Source organism: Pelobates fuscus, chromosome 2 (genome assembly GCF_036172605.1).
Source record: "Pelobates fuscus isolate aPelFus1 chromosome 2, aPelFus1.pri, whole genome shotgun sequence".
Taxonomy (NCBI): Eukaryota; Metazoa; Chordata; class Amphibia; order Anura; family Pelobatidae; genus Pelobates; species Pelobates fuscus.
Genome location: NC_086318.1, coordinates 360311441 through 360331328, shown reverse-complemented (window position 1 = coordinate 360331328; position 19888 = coordinate 360311441). Strand labels below are relative to the sequence as shown.

At 36.9% G+C, this 19888-nt stretch overlaps 1 protein-coding gene across 1 annotated transcript in view; it reads right to left on the bottom strand.

Moving 5' to 3' along the window:
* The window catches only part of ACOXL (acyl-CoA oxidase like), a 447901-nt gene that overhangs the window by 111173 nt on the left and 316840 nt on the right, over positions 1-19888 (bottom strand). Inside the window, exons 15-16 of the mRNA XM_063443672.1 lie at positions 10511-10622; positions 3655-3742 (exon numbers count right to left, since the gene is read on the bottom strand). Coding sequence (XP_063299742.1) covers positions 3655-3742; positions 10511-10622 — 200 coding nt within the window. The remainder of the gene's footprint in view (positions 1-3654; positions 3743-10510; positions 10623-19888) is intronic.

Below are 19888 nucleotides of genomic sequence, written 5' to 3'. Positions count from 1 at the left end.
ATTACATACATGGCTACCCACGCTGAAAGCGCCATATCACGCACAGTTAGACATGGGTATTGCTAAGAAGACTAATAAGCCTGTAAAATGCGTTACTATATCTGTCAAATGCCTTAGATAAACCAAATGTTGCGAAGTCGATGTACATCTTAATTACTCTATTGCTTGTTTATTCTGATTTATCAGCCTCTGCGCAGGCAACCATATGTTATTCTCAGATTCGTAAAATGTCTGCACACGCTCTTATGTTTGCGACATCAATAAACATATTTAAAACAAAAATGAATACATAAAACATTGGTCAGTAAATAGGCCGCCAATAAAAGCATGTATGCATTTAATTATGCATTTTTCATTGGGGTATATCGGAAAACAGCTTGCAAAAGTTGCAGATCTCTTATCAAAAGCCTTTGCTTACTTCTACCCCAACCCAGACTTTCTGTGTCTGTCCAATCACAGACTTCCCAATGCAGCTCAATAAGAAGTCTTTGCAAGGCAGGTCCTCTAGGCAGTTGCTGCCTCTTGAGTTTTGTTCCACTGAGCCAACCAAACCAGGAACTAACAGGACCAGCTATCTGAGTGACAGTCAGGGAGTAGAACAATGTAAATTTATAAAAGTGGCAATTTCTATTGAAATCAGTACTTTTTGTAAAATTTTAAAATAGGACACATTCTTCACACATACAGAACTTGAAACTAAAGGGTGTTCGGTATTTGGAGAGTTAATTTAAGTCACCATAAGTATGACTATGGAATAAAATGGAATATCATGCATGATGGCTGGTGTCAGTGGGATCCATCTATATCTTCTCAGACATGACTATCTACTCTTCATTGTGGAAGATGACATCTGTGAAGTCAAAATCTATGCCACTGATTTTGGTGGGCAGGCTTACCTTTGTATAGGCTGGTTGCATCTTTTTAAAAAGCAAAACAAGTCCCTGTGTTTCTTTGAGTACCAAGATTAAGGAAAAACTATAGTGTTAGGAATACAAAACTTACTCTACATCGGCACAGGGTCACGGTCCTCCTCTGCCAACATCAGCCACCAGAGGCAGTCTTAACCCTGCAATGTAAACAATGCAGTTTCTAACAAAAGTCAATGTTTTTACATTGCAGGGCTAAGGGGGCAGGGACACTGCACACAGACCATTTCAATCAGTCTGGGTGACATTTCTATCCATTTAATAAGTCAAAAAAACTGAAACCATTTTGCTAAGCCTTAATATAGGGATTTATCTTTATTAAAATCTTCCATGTGAGCTGGTCTGCTTTAAGATGACAGGGCCTTTATGAATGTTAAGTAAATAGATAGGCAAGTATCTTAAAGGGAGACTGTAGGCACTCCGATCACTTCATCTCAATGAAATGGTCAGTGTGCACCCTGTCCCTGTCCCTGTAGTTTTGTCCCTACAGAGTAAAACATCTCCAAACTGCAGAACGCCAATCTTTACATTGCAGGGTTTATATTCCTCTAGCTAGTGACTGACACTCAGTCAGCCACTAGAGATGCTTCTGCCAAAATAGCAGCAAATAGTAGTTCACTGCTATTTCAATCAGAGTGTCTCATATTAGATTGGTGAAACATGGTGTTTGCAACACACTAGCCTCCCAATGCTTTCCTGTGTGAAAACATTGGATTGGCGAAGATCATCAATCTTGATGATCTCAGCTACGGGGCTGGACAGCAGCACAGAGACTGATGCATGAGAGAAATGGTAAGTAAAAATGCTCCCCCCGCACCCCTCAGTAGGTTGAGGCCAGGACCTAAATAGCCAACATGGCACTATAGCATTAGGAATGCACATTTGTATTTCTTTAAAGTAAACAGAATTACCATATTAAAACATTTATTTTATAGTACTGAATATTGCAATTATTTCAATTAATTTATTTTTAAGACATTCAAATGACCTTGAAATTATGTTGTTTTCAACTTCTGTTTTGCTCTCATCTGCTTCTAATCAGAGTGCTGTTTGATCAGGCTTCGCTAATATCTGTATCTATGCTTGAGGTGTTCCTGGTGATGAATCACCTTGTTATTTTGGCTTGCGTCCAATGTGCTGTAGACATGCTTCATTCTGGTCTATATACAGGGAAATCTCTATTTATATTAACTAGTGATTAATAGCATTTCAAGATTACATCATAGAACACACAAAATAAAGTCTAAATATCTTGCATCAAGTTTCAGAGTTGCACCGGACATTATGGGTGTTTCAGTACAAAATCCATGTCATTAAAAACAGATATTTAGAAAAAAAAATATTTTTACATGTAACCTTTTTTTTTTTTTTTTTTTAGATATCTTAAAAAATTGCGATTGCATCTATTTTCCGTAGCAGAGACAAGAACCCACAGGAAGTCAGAAATGTGGGTAAAGAACAAATTGATCTCTAAGTGTCCAGCGTACAATCTCTAAAAATGGAAGGCTACAGAAAATTAACAGTTGCACTAATGTAGAGGTTTTCAAAGTTATACTTTTCCCTTCAATACAAGAACAGGAGAGGTTAAATATAAATATATATTGCCATAGAAATTGAGCGATCCTTTAAAAAAAAAAAAAAAAAAAAAAAGAAACTATTTTCTATAATATATGACACTTATGCTGAAGTTACAGACCGGGCCAGTCCTGGGATACTGGGATATCTGGCTCACTAGACAAACTCAAGACACACTCTTTACACACTCTTCTTTGCGTATCCTGGTTCTGTCTCTATATTTTGCTGCTCCTGCTTCTAGTTACGTTGTGCATAAGTAAATGTACATACAGTCTAAAAACACAATAACAAGTCAATACAAACACAATACAAGTCAAGTGGTTTACAGTTGTCTCCAAAACTTTGAGATTACTTTATTTCCCCCACAATGCATGCTTTGCCATTGTGTATCTTTTATATAAAATTATATTATTAGGTTATGGTTAGTGTTAATGTAATCGTTGAGGTAGTGTATGGGTTAATGTTTAGTGTTCGTGCAGTGTTTGGGTTAATAGTTAGTGCAATGTACAAGTTAATGTTTAGTGATAGTTTTAGTGCAGTGAAGGGGTTAAGAATTAGCGACATGTCATGTAGAGGTTAATGTGTAATCAAAATGGCAGAAGGTGCATCTGGGGAGTGTGTAACTGTTTTGGCTGAAACCAGGTTCTGATGCAGTAAGCTTTGATTGGAGCAGGGTCAAACATGGGTGGTAACACGATAAAGTGAAAGCATTTCTTCACCTTTGTATCTTGTATATTTAAAAGAAGAAAAGCTTCCATAACAAGTGGATGTAGTCTTACATTAGAGGGGCAAAGGTTTAAAAATAATATCAGGAAGCATTACTTTACAGAGAAGGTTTTGGATGCATGGAATAGCCTGCCAGCTGAAGTGGTAGAGGTTAACACAGTAAAGGATAGGCATAAGGCTATCCTAACTATAAGATAAGCAGAAGAGACAGGCCGAATGGTTCTCATCTGCCTTCACATTCTATGTTAAAAAGAAAAATAGGTAGAACTAAAATCTGTACATGGCAATAGCAAATACAAGATATAAACTAGCTTCTGTAAAGACACGATAATTACTTTTAATGATTTTTTGCACATTAGGAGAATGGAAATTTTTAGATGGTGCCAAACTCATAATCTTAACATAAATAGGAGAGATATTTACTGACCTCTGTGTATATGTGCCAATGCCAGAGTAACAACATGGTGGAGGCATGAATTCCACGCAGTAAAAAACTCTTCCTTCTGTGACATTACCTAGTTAATGAAACAAAACACAGATTAGAATGTCGGCATGTTTCCTTGGGAACTAGCTACCAAATACCAATGTATAATCCACCAATGTTCAAACTGGTTATACTAGGAAGGTTAAGAAAAAAGAGCTTGTTTGTGGGGAGAATGAAGTCTACACTACTAGGAGGAAGAGATGAGGCTCTATACGATTTTAAAACAGTTTTTCATATATTATGGTATGGCTTAGCATGTGAAAGACAAAGCTCTAAAGAGATTTCTGCTATGGCAGAAGAATGAAAAATACAATGAACGTCTGTGGTTTGTACATATGCAACAAAAAAAATAGAATTATAATCTAATCTGGTATCTCAGTGAGAAAATCTTTACAGTCTCTAACTTTATTATTCTTAGCATTAATACAACCCCAACATATTTCTTAATCTGTATTCTGAATCATTTTTGGTCTTTAAGTTAGCACCACTACTGATAAACGCATGTTGACCCCAATTACCCTTTTTTTCCATGCATATTTGGAATTCGGATTCCAGATTCATTTAACCCCTTAGTGATCAGACAACTTTTCAATTTTCTTACAGGACCAGGCCTGTTTTTACATTTCTGCGGTGTTTGTGTTTAGGTGGAATTTTCCTCTTACTCTTTTAACGTACCCACATATATTATATACAATTTTTCTCACCATTAATTGATCTTTCTAAAGATACCATTATTTTCATCATATCATTTACTATAAAAAAAATATATAAAATATGATGAAAAAAATAATAAAACCCACACATTTTCTAACTTTGACCCCAAAAATCTGTTGCGCATCTACAACCGCAATAAACACCCATGATAAATAGTTTCTAAATTTTGTCTGGAGTTTAGAAATACCCAATGTTAACATGTTCTTAGCTTTTTTTGGAAAGTTATAGGGCAATAAGTAAAAGTAGCACTTTGCTATTTCCAAACCATTTTTCTTCAAAATGAACGCAAGTTACATTGTAACACTGATATTGGTCAGGAATCACTGAATAACCCTTCAAATGTATATATATATATATATTTTTTTTAAATTCTTTATTTTATTGTGCATAGCAAGAAACATACAATGGAGCAGGTAAAGCCACAACAGCAGTATCTGCCTTATCTGTCAACATATAGGAACAATTGCGTGGCAAGTTAGAACATAGCACATTTTGTAATTTTATATAACGAAGTTTCATCGAGGTGTAGATCAACTTGTCAGTTATGAGTGGCTATGCATTAGGTACACAGCGTGGTTTTCTAACCGACTATGGCATATCGTTGAGGGTTACAAGCTTTTTAGAGTAAGTGTCAACCAGGCACGGTGCGCCATCGGCATCTTAATGCAAGAAATCAGCACAGAAGTGGCATTCACATTGAACATTAGCTTAAACATTAACAATGTCCTAATCATTAGCTTTAACTTTAGTTCTATCAGAGAGTGTGTGCAGTGGATTATCTTTAAGCGAAACAGGCTTACATTTAAATCAATTGCATGGAAAGTTAAGTTAACTATATGGCATGGCGGTTCGGAGAGGGTCATTTTGTGGTACCTATGCCATTATTATCTGGTGTGTGTAGCTTTGTGTGATGCATTTCAATCTAGTGTAGTAAGATATATCAGGTAACGAGTATACAGAACCCAGCAAAATATGGTACATTTAGTGAGGCATATGCTTTGCCATTGTCGAGAGACAGTCTGATTAATTCCTCACCCCTTTCTTATAGCCAGTCCAGAGTACCCATGAATGTCCAGGAAGAGAAGGGTCAGATAGGTATGGATATGCGGTGTGCTGACAATCCATATTTGTGAGTGAGAGCCTTTCAGTGTCTGGTAGGGGTGACTGGGTCTCTGTCTGCAGCTTGTTCTGCTATCAGCCGACGCCGGTTCTGCTGGGCTTTGTGTGGGTCTCCTGGGTCAGTGTTCTCCCCACCTGTAACTTCCGCCGGTTCCGAGTCTCCCTGCTTCCAGATAGGCGTTACGGCCGACACCGTAAATATGCAGGTGCGGGGTTGCGCTTTGCTGGGTGGGGGTTGCTGGGGCTGCCGAGGTGCTGGTGAGTCGCGTGGGATGGCGTGTCTCTCCCTGAGGCGTGGGAACGCACCCGCTGGGGCCCCGGGTACCTGGCTTTGTTGTTCTCCGGCATCGGCGCTGTCCGAGAGCCTTTCTGGGTGCGCGAGGGGCATTCCCGTTTAGGCATCTCCGGGTTGCTGGGCGGATCCAGGCTTCTACCTCTCTCATCGCCCTTCGGAATGTCCACTTCTGGGTATGTAGCTTGGCCCAGAGGCCGGTGCGCATCTGGTCATGGAACTCCCATGTATGCCGTGGAGGCTGAATTTGCATGCGGGTTGAAGATGGCTGAGTGTGAGCCGCCATCTTGTCTGGGCCTAGGCTGGCCCGTCTCGCTTTGGGTGCCACAGCTCGGTCATGCTTGGTTGCAGGGGTATTCGCCCCCGTCGAGGCCCGGGATATCCCCCGCCGGTCCAGAGGGGGGGGGCAGCAGGGCTATGCTGCGTTTAAGCTTTTGCGTCGGTCCCTCGGGCCTTGGTTTCCGCTCAACTACAGGCCGCATAGTCGGCCCGGGCCATTCCGCTTCACTTTGGTGCCGGACTGGTATCATTCTTATCCGCTTGATTTTTTGAGATGGATTCTGGTCACCGTGTGCTGCCAGCGTTGACGGGCCGGTCGGTTGTTGCTTGTTTGCGCTCAATGTTGCTGGAGCCCTAAGATTATGCGTCCGGCCATCAAATGTATATATTTTTAAAAGAAGACAACTTAAGGCATTAAACATGGGGTATTTTGACTCTTTTCATGCAACCATTTTACCACCATCTATGGCAAATGTAAAAAACAAAAATATAATTGGTAATTTTTTTGACACACATAGCAGTTTAAGAATACATGTACTGAGAACTTTAAGGGTTACAGCCAAAGAACACCCCAATATGTGTTTACCAACATCTATTGAGTACAGTGATACCCATGTATAGGTGTGTCGGGTTCTTTGGGGGCTAAAATACCTTATTTGGAGGGTGCGCATTCCAGTTTTCCAACTTGGAATTTTCACAGCTGGTCATCGTGCACCCATGTCCTATTTGGGACATTTTTGAAAAGCCGGCCAATGTAATTTACCCCCATCAAACCATATATTTTTTTTTTTAAAGTAGACAACCCAGGGTATTCAATATGGGGTATGTCCAGTCTTTTTTTATTAGCCACTTAGTCACAATCACTGGTCAAATGTAGCATTTATATTTGTTTGCGTGTTAAAAATGCAAAAAACAATTATGAACGCTAACTTTGCTCAGTGTTTGTGACTAAGTGGCTACTAAAAAAGACCGAACATACCCTATTTGCAATACCTTGGGTTGTCTTCTTTTGCAAATGGTATGCCATCATGGGGGTAATTCTCATTCCTGGGCTACCATAAGCTCTCAAAGGCAACATAACCAATCTGGCAAATTGAAAAAATTAAAAATTCAAGCCTTATATTTGACCCTGTAACTTTCAAAACACTATAAAACCTGTACATGATGGCTACTGTTATACTCAGGAGACTTCACTCAACACAAATATTAGTGTTTCAAAACAGTAAAACATATAAAAAAAATGCGAAATACTTCACTTCACTGACAATATCATCGCTGTGATATGTTTTTTCTGCTTTGAAACACTAAAATTTGTGTTCATCTAAGTCTACCGAGTAAAACAGTACCCCCATGTACAGGCTTTAGGGTGTCTTGGAAAGTTACAGGGTTAAATATAGTGATAGCAAATTAAATTCTCTAGACTTTTTTTTGCAATTAATTTAAGGATTTACTACAGATAGCATTGAATAAATCCCTAAATGTTTATGTGCAAAAAAAGGTGATTTGTGCTCAATTAACAATGTACAATAATGTAGAAGCATGTGAGTGTACAATAAGACCAAACAAGACCACACTACCAGCGGTAAAGGATCATGTCTATAGGCTAGGGAGGAGAGACAGTCAATGACCCAGTCTGTCCTTTCAACCAGAGGCCACCATCACAGAGCCACTGAATCCAATGTAACAAGGTGCTACTATAACATTGGTAGTTGTCCGAGGCAGCAAATATGAGCTCTTCACATGAGCGGATTTCTTCCATTCTAAGAACCCAGTCCAATATGGAGGGTGCCTGCTATCTTTTCCAGATAATGGCAATTAGGCTGCAGGTGGCGTAGATCAAATGGGGTAAGATGGACCTTTGATACAATTGCATGTGAAGATGAATAAGGTGGAGCAGATAGGCTTCATCATCAAATAGAAACCAGGTGTCTACTAATTGTAAAATAACGTATGGATGGCATTCCAAAACGGCTTGATTTAAGGACATCTCGCCACCATATGTGGATGACATTGTTTAATTCTCTCTTGCAACGCCAACATTCCAGATCAACAGAGGAATACATGTGTGTTAATTTTGAGGCAATGCGGTATGTGAGGGTGAGTAGTTTATATCCTGACCCATGTTAGCAGGTGCAGATAGAGGACTTGTGGGTCTGAAGGAATACCTTATTGGGGATCATCAAGAGTTTTGCGAAGGTCAAGCTCTCAAAAGCTTTGTATAGTAGGGAGATGAAGAACCCTCTGAGATTGCTAAAAGATGGCTATATAATTGTGATACACAGTGTTCCAGGGGTTGAGAAGGCAAACAGAATTCTTCAATTGGGCGGGTATTTCTAGAAACTTCACCCATGTGGAGAAGTGATGATACAAAGTGACAGTTTTAAATTAGAGTGCGACTTCAGAAAGCTCACCAGCGGAGGTAAGCTGCCTGAGACCAGAATTGTATGAGCTCAAATAAAGTGTGTGAGGCCTAAAGAGGCAAGGAAAGTAACGCTGGAGGAAACAGTGGAGAAGAAGTTCTAACATTTTTCCAATCAGCTAAAAAGAAAAAAGAAAAAAAAAATCTATTCCAAATTGGCTTTTTTTAAACATTAACTGCTAAAGAAAAAATAATGTTGTACAAACTGAAGTTAAGACGAGAGAGGAGATTATAAAAAAAAAGATAAATATTTCTACATGTTTAACATAGTTACACAAAGGCACCTTGTATTAATGTCAATTCAGTCATCTGTTTCACCCTAAAGCTATGACTGATGTACCTTTTGTTATTATAAAACCATGAGACTAAAGGCCATGTAGATAAGCAGAGTGATCTGTTTCTCTTTCTTACTTGACATATTGTAACCCTTTGAGAGCTAAAGGTAATTCCATTGTATTGCACAGCGACGCACTGCACACCCCTCAGGTGCTTACAGGGTTAATGGAGTCTTCTCTTAGTTCCCTATTGTATGATGTCCTCTTCTGCTTAGAAATAGAACTGTGACTAGATCTATAACCAGTGCATTGTTAGCTGAAAGGGGTAATGACCTAAACTGATCTTTTACAAACGGCTACTGTATTCGTGGTAAATATTTTCACAATACAATCTCGGATGATACCAAGCCTGGTTTCAATGTCTACAAACATGAGCTTTTGTTTCACTGTTATACTTCAAAACACAACTAGAGTAAAACATTTTAATTGTGGATTTAGTGTAATAAAAGAAGAGGAACAGAATCCCTGAAATTTAGAAAAAACCCAAAACAAAACAAATCATATTTCTTTCAATTCTTTAACTACCACAGGGAGAAGAATACATTGTTCTATTGATGACTTACTCAGGTAATCTGTCTGGTTAACCTAAGAAACAATCATTTCTAAAAGAGTTCTCAAGGTCAATGTCTAAACCTCCCACTGTTAACTGTTCTAGTACCTCAACAGGCTTCATTCTTTTAAACTTAAGAATTGTGTAGGCAAGGTAAGGGAATTGCAAATTTAAGCCAATAAAGCCTTTTGTTTCAGACTGGCTGTTCTGGCATACAATTTGCTATACTCATGCCAGTTCTCCATAATTTCCATTGCATGAACTGCTTTGTATTCCACATAGGTTTAAAGCTTAGCGGTCATTTGGGCCTAGAATATGTAACACATTTTACATGAATTTCTGCCAATCATAATAAAATGAGCGTTTTCTTTTATTTAAATAGTTCAGCAGGTTTAATATTATAAATAATTATATTATCACTTGCCTGCATCTGGTTCCATGTCACAACATGTAATAGGTTTTCATATTCCAACCTTTTAATGAAAACCACCCCAACTTACAATGTGCTGGCGGTTCATAAAACAAATGACTTGCTCTCCCATAATGCCAACTAGATACCTCCCAACATTTCAAATTAAAATTTTAAGGGTTGATGTTTTAAATGACTTGCTAACAATGAATGCAACTAAAATGTTATTTAGAACACAGACTGATTTCTAAACACATTTATTGTAGTTTAAAGACGCATTACTATGGGTAATATTGCTGTGGAGTTCTGTTATACACTCAGCAATATGGAGCTCATGGAAAAGAGGGACAGTGAGTGAGAGACAGAGAGAGAGAGAGAGAGAGAGAGAGAGAAAGAAAGAAGGGACAACATAGGGACAATTGGTAGGTATGCTACCACCAGCAAGCACATAATGGCATATGACCATCCTGATTATTCTCTTGTTTATTATGTGTATACTCTTGGTTTGCATGTACAATATGAGTAAAAAAAAATTCTAAGGATGCATGTTGATAGCTGATAATTCTATGCAGCAGAGAAAGTGCTGTAAGATTGCAGTATTATATCTTTAAAAAGTTACCTATCAAGTAACTTGGCTAAATCAGACATTGCAAACACATTTAATGCAATTAAAATACATTACCTTCTGATAAAGTCTGGCTGCTAATCCACGTTGGAGAACTCTTTCCCGATAATTAACGGCTTTCAGGAGGAAAGTCAAGTTACTAATTTTGTCTGTGTTGAATGCCCAAAAACTGCAAAGGAAAAAACATGTCTGTAGTTAATAAATGATGCACTGATAAAGAAAAAATATAGACCTTTCAAAGATAACCATGCATTAAGCACAGACAGAAACAAGAGTCATATAAACATAACAAGTGAACCATGACATGCCATGAGTGCATGTAGAAATTGTCACTCACAGTGAGATTATAGAGACTATACTTTACAACACATTAAGGGGAATAAGTAATAGCCAAAGGCTGAGTTAAAGTTACTATCCTGTATATTAAATTACATTTTAAACTGGCTTTCAAATAAATGCACATTATCCAAGCCAGTTTAGTAAATAGGTAGTCAGTGATTGGCTGACTGCCAAACAGTGGCGTCCCTGCCCAGCGGCACTCGGTGCTCCCTGAATCAGAAAATTCCGAAGCCGGAAGCCGCCAGGGGGAATGTGGAGACCAGCGCTGGAGGCAACTGTAGGGTAAAACAGTTTGAGAAAGGTTTAACCGCTTGAGGTAAGAAAGCCTCCAGGGATCTTTTGGCACAATAAGAACTTCATTAAGATGAAGTTGTTTTGGTGCCTGGAGTGTCTCTTTAATCATTAACACCTTAGCATCCTTTGCATTTAACAAAAAAAATTACATATTCCATGAAGAAATGTGGTCAATAAAATAGGATTTATTGCCCTTATCACAATATGTGGGCAATCATAGTAGAACCCAATAACTCATCTGAGTATTTCCCAGGTAAACAAATTGCAAACAAAACAAGCTGATTTTTAACCCCTTAAGGACCGGACTGTTTTTGCGATGTTGTACATTTGCGACCAGGCATCTTTTTACAATTTTGTGGTGTTTGTATTTAGCTGTAATTTTCCGCTCTCTCATTTACTGTTCCCATACAAATTATATATTGGTTTTTTTCAGGACAAAAATGGCTTTCTTTACATACCATTATTTATATAATCTCGTGTAATTTAATTAATTTTTTTTTTAAATATGATGAAAAATTGAAAAAAATACATTTTTTTTTACTTTTACTTGAAAAATCTTTTACTCATCTACAAAAGAAAAAAACTGCTAAATAGATTCAAAATTGTGTCCTGAGTTTAAAAATACCCAGTGTTTACATGCTTTTGTGCATGTTATAGGGCTATAAGTACAAGTAGGATATTGCAGTTTCAAAACATAAATTTTTAAAAATGTATCAATAGTGACATTGTAACACTATTATCTGTCATAAATCTCAGAATAACACCCCACATGTACATATTTTTTTTAAAGTAGACAACTCAGGGTATTCAATATGGGGTATGTCCAGACTTTTTTAGTAGCCACTTAGTCGCAAACACTGGCCAAAGTTACCGTTCCTATTTGTTTGTGTGTGAAAAAAGTAAAAAACTAAATTGAATGCTAATTTTGGCCAGTGTTTGTGACTAAGTGGTTACTAAAAAAGACTGGACATACCCCATTTGCAATACCTTGGGTTGTCTTCTTTTGCAAATGGTATGCCATCATGGGGGTAATTCTCATTCCTGGGCTACCATACGCTCTCAAAGGCAACGTAACCAACCTGGCCATCTTCAATGAAAAAAATATTTGACCCATATATTTGACCCTGTAACTTTCAAAAACGCTATAAAATACTGTTATACTCAGGAGACTTTGCTGAACACAAATATTAGTGTTTCAAAACAGAAAAACATATCACAGCGATGATATTGTCAGTGAAGTGAAGTATTTTGCATTTTTTTTATATGTTTTACTGTTTTGAAACACTAATATTTGTGTTGAGTTAAGTCTCCTGAGTAAAACAGTACCCCCCCATGTACAGGTTTTAGGGTGTCATAGAACGTTACAGGGTAAAATACAGTGCAAACAAATTACATTCTCTGGACTTTCGGCCTGGGTTGGCAGGCAGGTCCCTCAAATTGCAATCAATAAAATTAATTATGTAAAAATATTACATAAATCCGCACGTAGAATTTAAATATATATGCATATTTATATATTTGAAGTCTACGTGTATATGTATGTAATTATTTATGTAATTTTGTATATGGACATATGTATATTTCAGATTATTTTTATTTATTTATGTATACATAGATAAATATACAATTTCATTCTAAGTGTATTTTGACATATATATATATATATATTAATATCAAAATGCAGATAGAATAAAATTTCATATAGATATATATATATTTTTTAAAATTGTATTATTTAAAAAAAATTATAATTTAAATTACTTATTATTCATATTTATACCAATATATATATATACAATATATATATATATATATATATATACGTGTGTAATTTAATTATAAGTGTATTTTTATATTAATATATGTACATATTAATATAAAAAACAACAACTTAGTGTGACTTTATATGATATATATATATTTTTTTTATTATTAACATTTACATTAATTTTTATTTTTATTTTACACTACCAGGGAGACTGCCTGTCAGCACAGGCAGTCCCCCTGCAGGCAGACACATGGACACCTATTGTGACCATGTGATCGCTCTGTTGAGCGATCACATTGCCACAGGGGTCCTAATCCGCCATGGGGAGACTGCCTAGGCTGCAGGCAGTCTCCCCACACCGGGAGCACCGCCGATCGCCGCCGGGGGAACGACGCCGATCGGGTAAGTACATCTTACCGTTAGGACGGTTCAAGAAAAATGCCGATGAGGGTCCTGAGCCGTCCTCGGTCCTTAAGGGGTTAAAGCACAAATTCATTGAAAAAAAAAACTACTCATCTTCGGACTTAAACAAAACAATTGATACCATTAAGAAAAGAGAAAGAAATTAACTTTTAACATACAAAACCAAATGCACTAAAGACACTTTGCCCCTTCCAGTCATTTCTAATTTCAATAATAAAAAAAAATTATAAAAAACCACTGGCACCTATTAAGACAAGACAAGACCCTTATGCAAATTATACCTGAAAAACCAAACATAATATTCAGAGGAGCTCCTAACTTCAAATCTATTTTAACCTCCAATTTCACTAGAGAAATTAAGACAAAAAATGCACTAACTTCTTTTTTTACCTGAAGCCAAAGGGTTTTACAAATGTAAACGATGTATAGTGTGTAAAAGTACTGACCCATCTGTCCCTTCTAAAGTAACTCAATTTGCATCCAATAGAACAAAAAATAAAACATACAAAATAAATGACTTTATTGGATGTAATTCAAAAAATATAATCTACCTACTGGAGTGCCCTTGTGGCCTCCAATATGTAGAAATGACTACAAGAAGTCTTAAAATACATTTAGGTGAACAAATATCAAAAAACTAAACCATTCAGTGTCTAAACATTTTATTAAACATAACAGTGACCCAAAATGTTTTAAATGTATAGGTATTAAAAAGTGTATAATTCCAGAGAGAAGGGAATATTATACATATTTTTGGTAAAACAGAAATGGAATGGGTATATAATTTACAAACCCTTGTGGTCTAAATACAGACTTTGATCTGTCTAATTTTTTTTATAAATATCAGTAGTTTTATATTTTTATCTTTCCATCTTAATATCCTAATACTCTCCTTTTATATTATTATTTATTGTTTGTATTTATGTAAATTATTTCCTGTATTAATATATTCATTGTTTCTATCTGCACCACTCCCCCAATGGAGCTGTAATCTATCCTTGCCCTCCCCAATATGGCTGCCGTTATTTGCAGCTACTTTATCTCCCACCTAATAGGAACCTTGTCAAAAAGACCTCCCCAACATGGCCCCCGCTATTTTCGGCCACTATTTGACCTTGACAATATGGCCACCGCAATTTGCCTCTTGCCCTTCACAATATGGCCGACAGCATCCACACCGGCTATGTAATCTTTTACTACATATTCCATGTAGCATTGCGACCAATTACACCCTTGCATCACGAGACCAACTTCCCAATGATATTTTCACTTAATATAACCCTCGTTTTGTATAAAATGTATGATATTTAACCTCTGTACTACACTAAGAATATAATTTAATACCAATTATATACTTTCAAAATGTTTTTAAATATGTTGAATTGCGATTGGATAATGCTAATTTTGGTGCCAATTTTAAACACTGTTATCCCCATATAAACTCATATAGCCAAGTTACATAGAAACATAGAATGTGACGGCAGATAAAAACCATTCGGCCCATCTAGTCTGCCCAATTTTCTAAATACCTTCATTAGTCTCTGGCCTTATCTTATAGTTAGGATAGCCTTATGCCTATTCCATGCATGCTTAAACTCCTTTACTGTGTTAACCTCTACCACTTAAGCTGGAAGGCTATTCCATGCATCCACTACCCTCTCAGTAAAGTAATACTTCCTGATATTATTTTTAAACCTTTGTCCCTCTAATTTAAGACTATGTCCTCTTGTTGTGGTAGATTTTGTTCTTTTAAATATAGTCTCCTTTACTGTGTTGATTCCCTTTATGTATTTAAATGTTTCTATCATATCCCCCCTGTCTCGTCTTTCCTCCAAGCTATACATGTTAAGATCCTTTAACCTTTCCTGGTAAGTTTTATCCTGCAATCCATGAACCAATTTAGTAGCCCTTCTCTGAACTCTCTCTAAGGTATCAATATCCTTCTGAAGATACGGTCTCCAGTACTGCGTACAATACTCCAAGTGAGGTCTCACCAGTGTTCTGTACAATGGCATGAGCACTTCCCTCTTTCTACTGCTAATACCTCTCCCTATACAACCAAGCATTCTGATAGCATTTCCTGCTGCTCTATTACATTGTCTGCCTACCTTTAACCTCCCTGGCGGTATTCCCGACCGTGACTCGAGGTTAATTTTCGCTGCCAGAAGCGGTAACCCCGAGTCACGCTTGGGGTAGATAACAGAGCCCCCGTTGGTAAGATGTACTTACCTCCGCCGCGATCCGCTTCGGGAGGACTGCCTCACAGCCCAGGCAGCCCTCCCACGGCAAATCAGGCCCCCGGGGGCCATGTGATCGCTCTCAAAGAGCGATCACATGGCCCTCTATAGCTGGCTGTGGATCTGCCAGCAGGGGGACTGTTTGAAATATCAGACAGTCCCCCTGCTGGTGGGAAGTATAAAAAAATAAAATAAAAGACAAGTGTAAAAATAAATTAAGTAAGTATATATATTAATATTAAAATACACTTAGAATGACGTTACATATATAATATGTATAGATATTATATATATATAATAGATGTACATATATATATATTACATATAAATACGTATAATTAAAATAATAAATAAATAAAATAATAAAATAAATAAATAAAATATTGAAACAAAATTTAATATAAATTATATATGCATATGTAATTTCATTCTAACTGTATTTTGTTATTAATATATATATATCGGTAACAAAATACACTTAGAATGACATTCTATATATATCTATATATATATAAAATACAAATAACCGCAAATATATATATATAGATAAATACATATAATTACATAAAAGATTACATTAGTATACACGTAGAATTTAAATACCTATAAATGCATATATATTAAAATTCTACATGTATATTTAAATAATCTTTTAACGTAATTATGTGATTTGATTAATTAAAATTTGATTGACATGCCTGACATGGGGGCGGAACTGGGCGGGTAATTCAAATGCAAAAAAATAGTACCGCTTTTGGTACAAAATTCCTGACATAATCATACCGCCAGGGAGGTTGTCATCAGAAATAATCACGCCTAAATCCCTTTCCTCAGATGTTGAGGTTAGGACTCTATCAAATATTCTGTACTCTGCCCTTGGGTTTTTACATCCAAGATGCATTATCTTGCACTTATCCACATTAAATGTCAGTTGCCACAACTCTGACCATTTTTCTAGCTAACCTAAATCATTAGCCATTTGGCTTATTCCTCCTGGAACATCAACCCTGTTACATATCTTAGTATCATCAGCAAAAAGACATACCTTACCATCAAGACCTTCTGCAATATCACTAATAAAAATATTAAAGAGAATGGGTCCAAGTACAGATCCCTGAGGTACCCCACTGGTGACAAGCCCAAGCTTCGAATATACTCCATTGACTACAACCCTCTGTTGCCTGTCACACAGCCACTGCCTTACCCATTCAACAATATTGGAATCCAAACTTAAAGATTGCAGTTTATTGATAAGCCTTCTATGTGCAACAGTGTCAAAAGCCTTACTGAAATCTAGCTAAGCAATGTCTACTGCACCACCCTGATCTATAATTTTAGTTACCCAATCAAAAAAAATCAATAAGATTAGTTTGGCATGATCTCCCTGAAGTAAACCCATGTTGTCTCTGATCTTGAAATCCATGTGTTTTTAGATGTTCAACAATCCTATCCTTTAACATGGTTTCCATCACTTTCCCCACTACTGAAGTAAGGCTTGCTGGCCTATAGTTGCCCGACTCCTCCCCATTACCTTTCTTGTGAATGGGCACAACATTCGCCAACTTCCAATCTTCTGGGACTACTCCTGTTATCAATGATTGGTTAAATAAATCTGTTAATGGTTTTGCTAGTACACCACTAAGCTCTTTTAATAGCTTTGGGTGTATTCCATCAGGTCCCATTGACTTATTTGTCTTTACTTTTGACAGTTGAAATAGAACCTCTTCCTCTGTAAACTCATGTGTAATAAATAACTCATTTATCCTTTTTCTTAACTGAGGTCCCTCTCCTTCATTTTCATCTGTAAATACCGAACAAATATATTCATTGAGGCAGTCAGCTAGACCTTTATCCTCTTCTGCAAGTTTTTATTCCATTTGATAAAGCCTGTAAAGGTGAAACGCGTTATGGACATTTAATATTGTATATTTTAACTTATTAAAGGGTTTTTGATCACTTTTTTGTGCCAATCTCCTTTGTTATATGCACTTTCCCTGGCAATTTTAGTTTTATACTTCAAGTAATCCCAATGTGGGAATGCCAGCAATGCTGTGTTCATAGAGCAGTCAGCCTGCTCTATCCTTGTAATTATAATTTTACTTCATTTTATTAGATATTACTAGATTTTATTGAGAGCACTATCTGTTGCCTTTTTTATTCCTTTCTGTGTGTGTGGATGTGGTGGACATTTGCTGCATATCCTTTAAAGCGGGGATTATACCGCTGTACGCCCATACTGCTAGAGCTGGCTATAGCTCTTCTAAATGCAAGTGTTCCATCGTTATCTTATACTTTTATCTGATTGAATTATACAGTCTGCACCATCACCAGCTCCTGTCTCCTGTCTTTGATATCATCTTTGTGTGAACGTGGTTGACAGTTGCCGTTTATCCTTTAAAGCGGGGATTATACCGATTATACCGCTGTACGCCTATACTGCTAGAGCTTGCTATAGCCCTTCCAAATGTGAGTGTCCCATGGTTACCTTTTCCTTATATAAAAGACTGTACTCAAGCTACACTATCACCTATCCCTGTCTTTTGTCTTCCATATTATCTATGGTCAAGTTGAATTGAGGACAGTACATCCTATCAAGCACTGACTTTTCCTTTTTGGATTATAAGACTTATGCACCAGGTCTATTTCTGCTTTTGTGCCAAAAAAGTTGTACTATTAGTGTTTACCTGTGGTGCAGCCCTTCCTTTTTCTTTTGTTCTTCTTGTTCTCTCCAAAGGGTTTTGAGGGATTCCCTCTGCTGGGGCTGCTGCCTATCTAATATTCCTGTATTAATTAGCGCTGACCTTCTGTTTTGTATTAACCCCTTAAGGACACATGACATGTGTGACATGTCATGATTCCCTTTTATTCCAGAAGTTTGGTCCTTAAGGGGTTAAACAAAGTGCATGTGTTGAAAAAATAGTCAGTGCAGGCTGAGTGGGATGGACTAACAGTACAGAGGTTAGTTGGTAAATGTTAGAAAAGTGCAGACTGAAAAAAAAAAATGGAATTAGCATCTTCCTGAAAGAAAAATGTGGGTCTCTTCCTGAGAAAAAAAACCCTATTGAATAAAGCAGTTAAACATCTATAACTTTTCTTTTAAATATATTAAAGTTTAAACGATTAGCCTCACAATCCAGTTCAGTCCTGGCACAACCAAGGCACACATTGCATTAGAGGTGGAGAAATAGATTCATTGTTAAAGAAAAGGGCAGATCTTATAACAGTGATCAGCAGGGAGCCAAGAACGAGGCTCTCGGTTTCAGGATAGATCCGTGAGCATCTTCAGATGTGATTTTATTTTCCACACATCACAAATTAACATTTGTTAAATACATTACACAAACCTAATACAATATTAAAAATCACAGGACCTTAATTCCTCTTTAAAATAATGCTGTACACCATCACTATTAGAAAAATAACCCCCCAATCACATTAATAATGTTAATTTACATGCCTTGTAATAAAGTCTCGAAACACACCAAATATTGCCCTGCAAAGCCTTTGTCCCTGTAATAGATAACGAAATCCATAGAGCTCTTTAAAGCATACAAAAATCTCAATGACATTCAATGGTCGAGACAAAACTGGTTAGAATACTAGAATGCAGTTCAGATCAGGACATGCTAGCAAATAAATCACTAATACCAACAAAGAAGATATTGCAAACAGTTATAAAGGGTACTTCCTCCATTTGAATTAGAATCACCTTCTGTCGTGAGCTGGAATATATGAAAATATTTACTGGCACACAGCCAAAGAAAAGCTCTGACGCAAAGCAAGAAATTGTCAGCTCCTGGTACATTATAGAGAAGGATAGGCTCACTGGGATATGGCCTAGTCTTCTACCTATCCCATGGCCTACTGAATAATTGGTACGCAGATGGGATTATTGGACTGTATATGGAATTTTCCGAATCACACAAAGACATATATTAAAAATGAATAAATAAAAAAAGAACGATAACGAAAAAGTTACATTCAAAGTCCCTACACTTGCAGTAAACCCCTCTAGATTTGCAGCTTCTGCAGTGAGCTCTGCCAAGATTACAAAATTACTCAATCGTGAAACCCCTAATACTTTTAATGGTAGTAGTGCAGGCATTATTCCATAAATTGCTGGACAGTCATGCTTCTTTCACACAGCAGTGGATTCCGAGACTTGCATTTCAGTTGTCGGCTTTTACTCTAGAAAATGGAACAAAGCTTTTAAATGAAACTTTGCCTTTTTTTTTCCCAAAGCTAAACCGTTACAGTCATAAATGAGGAGTCAGGGAATTAAATTCTGAGCCACATTTATTATTATTCTGAGAGGTTATTGCTGTACAGCCCCTCAAGATAGTACAAGTACTTGTATAGGTAGAGATAAGCAAA